Source organism: Geotrypetes seraphini, chromosome 7 (assembly GCF_902459505.1).
Source record: "Geotrypetes seraphini chromosome 7, aGeoSer1.1, whole genome shotgun sequence".
NCBI classification, from domain to species: domain Eukaryota; kingdom Metazoa; phylum Chordata; class Amphibia; order Gymnophiona; family Dermophiidae; genus Geotrypetes; species Geotrypetes seraphini.
Genome location: NC_047090.1, coordinates 134,566,049 through 134,578,873, shown reverse-complemented (window position 1 = coordinate 134,578,873; position 12,825 = coordinate 134,566,049). Strand labels below are relative to the sequence as shown.

Genomic DNA, 12,825 nt, shown 5'->3' with positions numbered 1-12,825 from the left:
AATTCATTACATATGTATTTTGAGAGAGATACACAAAAAATTATTTCTCTCTATATTTTAAAATAGGTATGATCATATTCTGAAATGGGAGCTCTTCCAGTTAGCTGACCTCGACACATACCAAGGAATGTTAAAATTGCTTTTCATGAAAGAATTGGAACGAATTGTCAAACTCTATGAAGCTTACAGACAAGCCCTTCTCTCGGAGCTGGATAATCGCAAGCAGAGACAGCAGTGGTATGCCCAGCACAGCAAGAATTTCTAATGTTCGAGAAAGTAGAATTTTGTGACAATGACGAAATACTGTTTTAATCATGAACATGAAGTACATGTAAACCATGAACCTGTGCTTCGGTTTACAAGGGCAGCTGCTTGGCAACCTTTTAGTTGAAGACTTTTAAAGGGATTTCCCTCCCCTTAATATGTATCTCATATTTTTTTATAGAATAAAAAGGTATTTTTATGTGTTTTGTAAAACAGAGCCAGTGTTATAAAACAGATGCTGGTCATTCTTTTTATATCTCTCATTTCCAGTTTAATTAATCTGCCTTTGTTTGGAATTCCATAAAAGAAGAGGAAATGTGGATTACTTTGCTCTTGCACTTGCTTTGTGTACAGTACCTGCAGGAACTGAACCCATCAACACTTTGTAAAATACATGATACTGTATGGTGCTGTGCTTGTACAGAAGTAATGTTGAAGCTTTCGAGCTAGAGCTGTCTTTAAATCTAAACCAAAGTTTTTAGAAGAAAAATCAAATCAAGGTTTGTTTATTTTTGAGAGATGCTATGGGAGGAGTTGAGAACCTAGAATAAACTTATGTCCTTGATGTGCTGAACAATATTTCAGAAGTAAACAGGCGCTGGCTGAAGACTTTGATAACTAGGTATTAAGAGGGGGATTGAGTATCCTTTTTATATGGTATCATGGGTTTTAATGGTTGCTGAGACTGGCCTAGAGCCTGAATAGCAACTACTCAGCCACTCTTATGCATGCATAAGGCTTCTGATTTAGGATTTAACCTTTAAAGACCAATAAACTACCCCTGATGCAAAGAAATATTATACACGTTTATTGGATAAATAGCAGAAAACTCTCATTTCCTTGAACACTTACTCTTCTCATTGCTGTCTTGGATCCTTCAGTCTGCCCTGATGATCCCTCAGTTGCACAAATGTCTGGATTTGATTTGGAAAAGGTTCCTAACAATGACCACAAAACACTGATATTTTTGTACCTTCAAAGAATCCCTAATTAGTTGGAAAATACTAAAAATTACAATTTCTATGTACCTAAGGATAAAAGCCCTATGTATGTAGGTTTAACATAATATACCTTATTAAAATATGAATGTGGTTGGTATTCCTGTTTTGAACATATAGAATTTGGTCTCCAGTGTTGATAACTTTTAGAAGAGTGTAGAAGAAATGCACAGCATATGCTCAAGGAGTGATGCTAGCATGATCTAATGGCAAGAAGCCAAAATGGTGTGCTCATATTTCATTCACAATTGCCTTATGAGAATTTGAGAGAATGTTTGTGTTACCTTGTTCAATGAGAAATAATAGGAAAAACTACCAAAATACACTACTAAGCCATAGCATTTCTTTCATTTTATAAAGTCCAAAGCACAAACAACTGTGGTCTTAAAGAACATGTATCCAACCTCACAAAATTCTTTCTTTTTTTTTTTGTATCTGAAGTCTGCCTTCTTAATGGATGAGCAGCTCCCTTACAGATGTAAATTTAAGATTTAGGTATGCTTTTGGGATCAGCACAGTTTTCTCTTGCTCCAGAGGATTCATACTTCCATTTCTCAATGATGAAGTCCTGTGACAGATCAGAGAAGTCTAAACCCAGGCAAAGTAGGTCACCTTTTATTCTTCTCCCACCTTCCCTGTGATGGGATATGTTTAATAAAACAGCATCTGGCTGCACCCAAGACACTCCATATTCACTATCCTCAATTATATTGTGAAAGCTCATATCTTCAGATCTACCTGATAACTTGTATGTGAGTTTTTGGTATTTTTTTTTTTGTATTCTGTATCTAATCCAGATTCTTAATCAGTCTTTCTGTCCTTCCATTAATTCTTCCCTTCTGCCTATATAGCCACCATCAAGGAAAATGTGCAGCACTCAGCAAAGACCTTGCTGATATTGGCAGGAGTGAAGGGAAAATAGTTTTGTGTATGGGTCAAAGTGTTGAAACTGGGTTTTCAGTAAGGCAAATGGGAACTTAATAAGGCTTTCTAAGGAAATAGACAAAGTAGTAATGTTCTTCATAGAAGGGATGAAGGAAGAGTGTTGATTTAGCTGCTAACAGTAACCAGCCTCGCAATCATCTGGATCCGTGTTTTTCAAGTAGTTCCTGAAATACTTTCTAGACAATTTGCTTTCCATGATATCCACAATGAAGATGATGAAAGAAAGAGAAATGCATACACTGTCTGCATTATATGCAGAGATATGTATTCATTATGGATATCCTGAAAAACAGACAGCTTAGAGTGTATGCCAGGGAGCACCTTGAGTTATCTAGACAGAGTAGAGGGACACTATGAAATGATAAATGCTGTGCTGATATCTCTTATATTTGACTCTAGCACAAAGCTTTCTACAAGCAAAAAAAGGACGTGTTTCAATCTTATCTAAATTACAAAAAGGATTAGAAGGATGAAGACTTTGACCATCCTTAATCCCCCAATGGATTTTGTCCACCTCCCACCCCCATAAGAAGTGAAACTGAAAGGGGATACCAGGCTGTATGACAGCAGGTATTATGGGGCATATCGAGCAGAGCCACAAACAGCTTCCAGGTGTAGCCTAGTGGTTAGTTCAGTGGACTGTAAACAAGGGGACCAAGGTCCAAATTCCACTCTTATCTAGTACATTTGTGCTAGAAATCATGAATCCTCCAGAACCACAAAATTACCTACTGCTCATAAATATAGGCAACACCTGTAGGTGGAAGGTGATTGTAATGATGTACAGTGGTGGTTTTGTAGGGTTCATTATTTCCACCACAGATGTGCTTGGAGTTATGCAGGGGTGTCAAAGTCTCTCCTCGAGGGCCGCAATCCAGTCGGGTTTTCAGGATTTCCCCAATGAATATGAATGATATCTATTTGCATTCACTGCTTTCATTGTATGCTAATAGATCTCATTTATATTCATTGGGGAAATCCTGAAAACCCGACTGGATTGCAGCCCTCGAGGAGGGACTTTGACACCCCTGGAATTATGGTAGGAATTGTTACCTGGGTGCCATTGTTTAAAGTTTACTGCAGTGACCACTAGGCTGTCTGTCTGAGCTGCAGGGATGTCTGTATGGCCATGTCTCTCAAAACGATGTAAGACTCAGCTGCTGACTCAGCACTCCTGCCACCAGCTTCCTCCTCTCCCTTTCTGTAGCTGGGCTAATATTGTACTGATAAGCAGTCAGTAGTGCATACTGAAGAGATACAGTCTCTAAAATGGTATTAAATGCTACTTTCATTTCTATATAAATGGTATGGGAAAAAATAAACAGACACTGACATCACTCTCATGATTTTGTCAGTAAGAGGAAATAGTGAACTGTATACAAGAGGGAGTGCCAGCTTTGGACTAATCCCTCAATTAGTGCATCTCATCATTGCTGATGCTTTTTATGCAGTCAAAGTTCTTCAAATTGCACAGCCTTCTACAGGAATCACATTCGAATGAAGAATTAGGTGGAAATACAGCTGCTTTACAGATTTAACATTTCTTAATCAGCCATGAGAAGTGATTCCATGCAAACTGGCATATGTACCCATGTGGCAAATCTGAAACCATAATGCTAAACTGTCTTTATTCCTACACTGTCTGCTTTGTGATTGTTGTTCAACAAAAACTGTTTTGGGGAATATGCACAACATATCTAGGAGTAAATTTATTTGTGATAAATAATCTCTTATGGATCAGACTGAAATTAATATTTTTTTTAGTCATCCTTGAATACCTTCTGAATTGATCTTTTGATAACTGCTGTTTAGAAAAACCTACATTTCTGCTGCTGTTCACACAAAGGAGATTTTTAAAAGGTAGTGAATTGGCACATTGTAAGTAGATGCTGGTGAAATGAATATAGGAAATTACACAAAATAGTCTCCAGGTTAATTTACTGGCGCTTCTTTAAAAGAAATATGCATTCATTGTGACTAAGAATTATTGAGAAAATGAAATTAAGGGTAACAGAAAATGAAAATATAAAAGTACTTTGGGATTTTAAAATCCAAACTAACAAATTACATAATGGTGATAGAATCAAAAACAACATGATTTCTTCAAGCATTAATACCAGGTGATAGTAGAGAGAGAAAGCTAGAAAAAATTTATACTAGGATTTACAAATTGACTCTCCCCCTCCCCCCCCCACCCCCTGTGGTAGAGGTTTCTACTATGACCCAGGATCAATTAGTGCCCCCGACCATGGTAGAAACCTTTACTGCTGCTTAATAAAAGAGGGCCTAAATGCTCTGACACTCGGAATTCCTATGAGCGTCGGAGCATTTAGCACTCTGGGCCATGGTATAACCTCCACCATAGCTTAGTAAAAGAGGTCCTTAAATTGCAAGAATCTGGAAAAAGTCTGTGGTGGAACTAATAATAATCATCAGGTGTTTGGGAACTATACCACAGTCTTACAAAGCACTTAGAACTGCTTAATCTAGAAAGACTTCCACATTAACAGCAAACAGAATTGCATGTATTCTCAATGATACCTCTGCAATTCTTAGGTCCTTCGGTAAGACTCTTGAATTCATGGAGGATATAACCAGACTCTGACTTTTTAAGTTTGATGATATAAACACATCTAAGCTGTTGCTTTTGAAATTCAATAAACAGTTTTCCAATAAACTTGAGAGCACTCAGGCTCAAAACAAGGTTACAAATTAGTTTATATATGCTGGATTTGATTGCTTTCTATTGGCAGTAATGCCATAAGTGCCATTACAGAAACTAATCAAATACTCTCTGGGTGTTTTTGTTTTTTTTATTGTAGCAGTGTCAACAGACCCCAGGGCTTCAAATGAATTGCAAAAGAATATTGTAAATTTTTTATTATAACACTTGAATATTTTTATGCCTTTAAGGTAGATACTGTTTGCAATGTGGAATTTTAAAACCATACAGAGTGTGTATACTAGGTGCGATTTATTTTAGAATCACATTAATTTCAGTGCAGTTTTCCAGAACCATGATATATACAGCCATCATGGCCAAATTATAGCTATTCTGATTTGGAGAGAATGTGTGGTGGTACGGTTGTAACCCTTTTAAAACTTAAGTGTCTCTAAATTTAGATCCAATGTAATCTTTGTGATATAATCAGGGATTTGATTATTAAAATAGTAAATCTACTTTCTTGTAATTTTGTAATTGTATTTCTTTCTGCTCATTTATTTTACTTTAGTTAGGCAGGAATCACAATGTTTCTTATTTATTAATCATGGTTATATATGTGCAATAAACACAGCTACTAAGACAAGTGCTTAGTTTTCTTATAAATCCTTTGATTTTCTGAAGGTTGCTTTATAAAACATCATTTGTGCATTTTGTTATAGCTTTTGTATTATTTTGTAGGATTTTCACTAATGCAGGTTCATGGGGCCCTTTACAGGGAGTGCCTGAGCTACAGACACCTGACTTAAGTATGAATCGTACTTAAGAACACAGTTGTGGCTTCATTTGATTTCACTAAACAATATTTCCAGTGACACAGATTCCTATACTTCTGCAGCAGATTCAGGAATGATGCAAGGCCACATTAAGAACAGTGTATGGTTGTTCATGCTGTACCTTAGAGGGAACACTGGAGACAACTGGCCCTTTTGTTAACTGGAAGCAGAGGTAAGCGGAAAGAATCTTAAAATCTACAAGTTCTGAGTTGCATACAAATCCAACTTAAGAACAGCTATAAAAACATAACTCATTCTTAACCAAGGGACTGCTTGTTTATGAAATGGCATTAAGCATCAATGGATACTTAATGAGGGAAAAGGCTTACCACAAAACAAGCAGTCATTTTCCCTTTTCTGTGAGTGTGCAAGTGCTATTCTGGTAGCATGCTCATAATAATATGCCCTACATGAATAATGCAGGCTTAACGTAGCAGCCCTTGTTTAGCACCTCCTAACTAGGAAGCGGTAAGTGCTCATATCTTAATTATTTCCAGTTGCGACACACTAATGACAACATTACAACCTGCAAATAAAAAGGCTAAAAATACTGTATTTGATGGATGCATTAGAATTGGCATATATAGGAAAAGTCCCATGTTAGTTTCTGATAAGTTCATTTGTGCCCCTGGGTTGGATTTTATTTTATTTTTTTGCCTTTTGGGGCTGGTATAGTTTGGCTAAATTGTCTATCCCCCACCAATAGTAAAGAGATGTGAAGGAGTCACCCTTGGTAAAGGTTTCTAGCTTTTAATTAAAAGATCATCATGGCTTACATGAAACGACAGGAAATGGTGGTATAAAAAGGGAAAAACATGACTGAAAGAGAAGTAGCTTCTTTCAGAAATATATGGTAGAAACAGTGGAGAACTTTGTGTAAATATAATGGATAATTTTTCCACACTGATGCTGAGAACTGTCACACTGTGGCTGATGGATCAGGAGTGACTAAGGATGAATGAGATGCAAAACTTTTTAGCCTATTTATAGACCATTCCCAACATGAATGGTTTCTCTCTGTCAAATTGATATGCTATGAGGTGGCTGAAGTCTAAATCTTATGTCGTATTGGAATGAAACTTAACCTTAACTTTTGCATAGGAGGAAAATATCATTTCACACCAGAAGCACTGGTGCTTTACATTGTTGGAAGTGCTCTGATTATTTAGAAAAATCTATCATGAACTTTCACCTGCTGAAACAGTGGTGCGGAATTCATATGGCAGTACTGCTTACTTGCCTGATTTTGTTTTGCCACTATGTTCTTTTACATGTCCAAGAACAGGGGAGTATGTGGTTTGGAAAAGGGCTGTATTCTGAAAACAGCTTTACTGAAGTGGTGTGCTTTGATTAAGTAGTGAAATGGAATGCCATTTTTAGTGAGCACATGTAACTTTTGGAGTCTATGGGCAGCTTTTCTACAGCACTGCTACCCTTCTTGGACCGGTATTTGTTACCTGAAATAGTCTCTTTTGGTCCTGAAGATGATGACATGCAAATATTTTATTTTAATATCTTTCAAGCCAGGTTTGTTTTTTTTACTTATTTTAAAAAATCAGGTGTATGGGTTATAATCTAGTTATACTACTAGTTTGAAGTCACCTAAGGCAGTACTTCTCAACACAGTCATCGAGGCACACTTAGTCCCATCATGTTTCCGGGATATTCACAATGACTGCATGAGAGAGAGAGAGAGTTGCATTGACTGCCTCCTTCATATGTAAATCTATCTCATACATAGTCATCGTGGATATCCTGAAAACCTGATGGGATTAGATGTGCCTTGAGGACTAGGTTGAGAAGCACTGGCCTAAGGGCAAGAGTTTTGTAAACAAGAGAGGCAAAACATTATCTTCCTTGTTCCCCTGACCAATGTTTCATAAATTTGAACTTGAGGCTGTAGCAGTATTTTGTGATAAATGGCAGTTTAATTTCAAATATGCATTAAGGAGGGCAAGTTATTTACTTACCCACGGAGCAGTAGCCTGGTTAGTGCTGTGACCTGAGAACCCAGGAAACTGGCTTCAATAGCCACTGCAGCTCCTTGTGATTCTGGGTAAGTCACTTAACTCTCCAATGTCACAGGTACAAACTAGTAACAGTTGAAGTTAAGGTTGTGGGACGTGTAGAGTCCATGGTACAGGGCTTTTAAAAGTACCAGCAACTAGGAAAATAATGAGTTCAAAAGATATCAATATGCCCTATCTACTTCACATACCACCCCCCCCCCCACACACACACACATACACACACACTTTATAAAAAGGTAGTGCATTTTTTTTAGCACTGGAGGGGGGTTAACAGCTCTGATGCTCATAGGTATGGTGTATGGTGCTCTCAACAAATTAACAAGCCTTTCAATCCTCTTTTGAGCCATTAGCTGTAATGTTTGCATAGCATATTCCATCCATCCTCAGACTTATGCATTTGATATCACTAAGTTTTAGCTGTGGCAAATAGAGCATGGAACTGAGTTTTCTTCTAGTGGTGTAATTTAATTTTGATGTCATTATACAAGAAAAGAAAAAAATAGAAGAAACATTTGGTCAAAATGTAGATTTCTAGCATTAATTCATGACACATAGGGCCCTATAAAAAGTAGGAATTCACCAACTAAAAAATAAATATATAAATAAACAAACATTGTGTGGAATTCAGTAATGCATTAAAAAAGTAAATCAGCTTAGACCGTGCTCTGAGTACCAAGTACTTTTTTTTGTTTTTACACTACAGTGAAATAAATACTTGTCAGAAGAAAATGTGCATTTGTGATAAATTTCACTAACAACATTTCATTATTGGTGTATATTTTTAAACTTTGATAAAGCAAGGTACTGCATTAGTTTTAAAGTGTTTTTTTTTAATGCTAGTCTTGGTTTTGGCAAATGCAGGTAAAAAGTGGTTTCACCAAATCTGTAAGGTGCGCTGTATCTGTATGTATGTAAATAGTTTTAAAAGAGCTGTTTTAGAGATGGTTGAGCTTAAAGAGGGTTTGCAGTTCCATATTATGTTTTATAACAGAGTGGAAGACAGTAACAGATTATGATTGCAGTAGTAACTGTGTGCATATAAATCTAGAGACAAGCAGGAGAGATGCAGGCACACTTGTTGGTGAAGGCCTCAGACTCTTCTCCCCTAACAATAGTGTTTTTGGTTTACTGAGCATGTGCGGGGACTCCTGCCTTGAGTGGCTCCTCCCCTTGATACTCAGTTTTTTCTTCAGCTGCTCCTAATGGTCACAGCTCTTGCCTCTCCTCACTTACTAGATTTTTATTAAAAATCGTGGATGCCTTAACTCCCACCCACCACAAAAGCAGCGACATTTACCTTCAACAGGGCTCTGTGACCTGAAACAAACGTCTGGGTCACAACCACCAGCTGCTCTGTTTGCTCCCTTCCCCCAGCACCCTGTATTGCCCCTGCTGGTGAGGTGACCTGCACGTGTTCCTGACGATCCCAAGAGAGGAAAAAGTGGATCTCAGTGGACAAGACCACCGGGGGGGGGGGGGGGAGATGGAAGTCAGAATTGTCAACCTGTTCCCCCCCCCCTTGGATGCAGTGCAACACCAGTAAGACCTGCTCTTCAGCTACCTTGCTACTAGCCAGGAAAACAGCGTACAATCTGCCTCAATACTGAGGTGCCACACAAGGACTGGGAAGGCTCATGCAGGATACGGTAGGCATCGGCCTAACAGTCCTCTCCTGCTTCAAATCAGCAGTAGTCAACAGAGAAAGGTAACCAACATAACTGCAGGGGGAAGTGAAATCACTCAGGACTTCATTCAGCCTCAGCTTCTACCTTCCTCCCACACCTAGATTCAGTGCTGGTGGTGGAGGAGCTCGGGTCGAGCCAGGTCTGTAGCTTAGGGACTGCTCTCACCCCATCACATGAGCCCTTCAACAACTTTTCCCGCAGACTCGCAGAGACAGAATATTCTCAGGCTATAAATGTTAAACAGCAACATACTCATGAAGCAGTTTCAAAAGCACAGCTCATTTCAGATACCCCTTTACCACCTACTTCCTCGAAGTATTTGGAGCAGAAAGCAGGTAAAGCAGTCTTATTTTAAAAAATCAAGACAACAGCTCAGAATGTCACCAACCAGCATGGGAACCCCTCCTACAAGAGCCCTCAGGCACATTAGCACATTCTCAGACTTTTATATAGAATACTAGTGCTGCCTGATTCAGGAAAAAAAAAAAATTAATTCGATTCAGCCTATTGAATCGATTTTTGATTCGATTCAATTTTCCTGCCCAATTGGGTGTTTTGGGGTTTGTTTGTTTTTCAAACATCCTGGTGAGTTTATTTTATACCCTATTCACCCCTTTTATAGTTTCTTCACCCCTTTGCCCTATCCTACTCACACTGGTACTGTGGTATAAACAAAAAAGACTTTTCCTCTCTCTGTTAAATCCAAGCTCACGTTCGTGGTCTAACACATTTCAAATCTGACATATTGTAATCACAAAACAGAAAATAAAATTATTTTTTCTACCTTTTGTTATCTGATCATTATTCAAATCATATCCTTGGCTCTGGCTGTCTTCTGATAACTCGCTTACCAGAACCCTTCCTCCCTCCCTCCGTGTACTTTTACACCAGGGACCCCCTGAAGGCCTGCATACCCCCCCCCCCCCCCCCCTATTTTCAGCATCCTCCAGATTCCCCCCTGGCCTCCCGGCCATCAAGAAGCAGCGCTGCCGCTTCTGCTTTAGGAGACATGAAGGCATGGGGAGGAGGGTTCGTGACTGAATCGGCGAGGCCGATTTTTTTTTAAAAACCAAATAGATTCACCCGAAGTGAATTGGTGAATCAATTCGAATCGGAAATCGGGCAACACTACAGTATACTTCAGACTTTTTCTAGCAGCCACTGATATCTGTTTTCTCCTACTTAACATATTCACACTTGCTCTAGATTCTCTCTCTCTCTCTATATATATATATATCTATATATATCAGATTCACATTCAGAACCATATTTTATTTACTAGCAATCTTAATTAAATCCTCACCTTTTAGTTATCTCCAAAACAGCAACAGCATTCAGTGTATTCTGACCCAGAGCAATAACCATATAACATAACATAAATTTTTATTTATATATCGCATAAGCCATGCAATTTACAAAAGAGGCAAAACTGGCCAGCGTCAGCGAGCTACAATAAGACTCAAGGAGATTAGCAGCGGAGTTACAAAGGTGGTTGACAGTATATATATCCCTGCTTGCCTCATTTAGGATACCTTTCTTATCCTCAATACCTATATCTCCAGCAAAAGATAATTTTTATTGAGGTTTAAAAAAAAAAAAAAAGCAAGAAAATCAACTTTATTCCACTAAACAACAAATAGAAGAAATTCTCTAGCTATTCTTCAATTATGTGCTACCATTTCCATGAACAATCTTGCACTACCTGTCTATGACTTTTTAATGACACTCAACTTACCAATTACCAAATGCCTTATTTGATTTGTCCACCTTCAGAGTTGGATTATAAAGGACAAGAGATTCCAGGCCTTCAATACTCTCATCTTCCTCATCCCTCTATGGTTTCAGATTTAAAAAAAAAAAATCAAAATTAGCAGGGTTCTTCAAGGCTGCTAAACATCTGCTAAGGAGCTCAGTTAGCTGTCCGGATCCTGGCAAGTCGCCAACGAAGGCTTCACTATCAATATTCCTTTCTCTTTTAGTTTGAAGATACAACACATTATGCATCACCGTTCACAGATACTGATTACTAAACCTACTTTGGGCTAAAATTGGCCATCTGGATATGCCTCGTGTCATCAAACAAGATGCTAATGCTTTCTTCAGCTTCTCTAGTTATAGAAGCAGGTACAAGTATTAGATAGATTCAATAGGATTAGATCGTAATCCAATGAAATACCTGAATATGTAGTTTAATAACGTACATTCTCTTCTGTGCCATCAGTCTTCCCACAATACTTAACGGTAGTAGCACTGCACCTACACAAATAGCAGCCAGGACCATTCCTGTAAACTCAACTGTTCAGACACGCCTGTGGCCCATACATAAATGGTCACTTCACAGCTCCTGTATGTAAAACATCTGCAGCTACTGTGTCTATAGCCACATTTGTGGACAGCACCACTGTTACCATGTATGTGGACATCACATGCAAGCCGCACCTGTGTATGCCATCTCTACAGCTACAGTACACCTGTGAAACTGAACATAAGAACAACCTTACTGGGTCAGACCAATGGTCCATCTGGCCCAGTATCCCGTCTTCACAGAGGCCAATCCAAGTCACAAGTACCTGGCAAAAACCCAAATAGTAGCAGTATTCCATGCAACTGATCCAGGGCAAGCAGTGGCTTCTCCCATGTCTGTCTGAGCAGCAGACTATGGACTTTTCCTCCAGGAACTTGTCCAAACCTTTTTTTTTTACTACCAGCTACATTAACCCCTGTTACCACATATTCCTTTTTCCCAAGAAGATGGAACAACACGAAGCCGCATTTTAGGATGGTACTTGTGACCCAAATAGCTCTCGTTTGCCTAGCAGCATAGCAAACACTGGCCACTCCACTGACCTAAAATCTCTGTAGGTTGTAGAGGTCAGAGGCTGATGATTAAATCATATTGCAGCCAAATCAAGGAGCAACAAATGGAAATGGTTGCAAAAAGTCACAGGAAGCTCCTCTAGATAGCTTTGCTGCAACATGCCACAGGCAAGAGATAATAAGTATGTGTGAAGCAGCAGTATAAGTCCTGATAAAATAGAACCACAAAACAGAAGCTGCCATTTCCATATGGTTTTACCACTGCATAGAGTTCTGTTACTCTTAAACATGCCAATGACTTCACAGAATTAACAAACACACCACTTCCAGGCAAGAGCTTCTTCAGTGGCCCACCACCGGTAAGACCCTAGTACAGAGCATCCTAGTACACAGTTCACACTTTTCCTGAACTTTCCTGCTTAGACCAAAACACAGCACCGGATGTGTATTTTCAACAGACTGTAATCAAAGTTCTATTTGCTCCTTGATCTATCACCACCACCCTTTTATAAGGAGTAGCTAGAGACTCACCAATTCGTGTGCCTACATTTCCTCTGCTTGTCTCCAGAGAAAGCGAAGTTGCTTACC

General features: G+C 38.8%; 1 protein-coding gene across 1 annotated transcript in view; it reads left to right on the top strand.

The window, feature by feature from the left end:
- Positions 1–5,389, top strand: part of SAV1 (salvador family WW domain containing protein 1) — a 69,961-nt gene extending 64,572 nt beyond the window's left edge. The window contains exon 5 of the mRNA XM_033951926.1: positions 67–5,389. Coding sequence (XP_033807817.1) covers positions 67–265 — 199 coding nt within the window. The 3' untranslated portion in view covers positions 266–5,389. The remainder of the gene's footprint in view (positions 1–66) is intronic.
- The last annotated feature ends 7,436 nt before the right edge of the window (positions 5,390–12,825 follow it).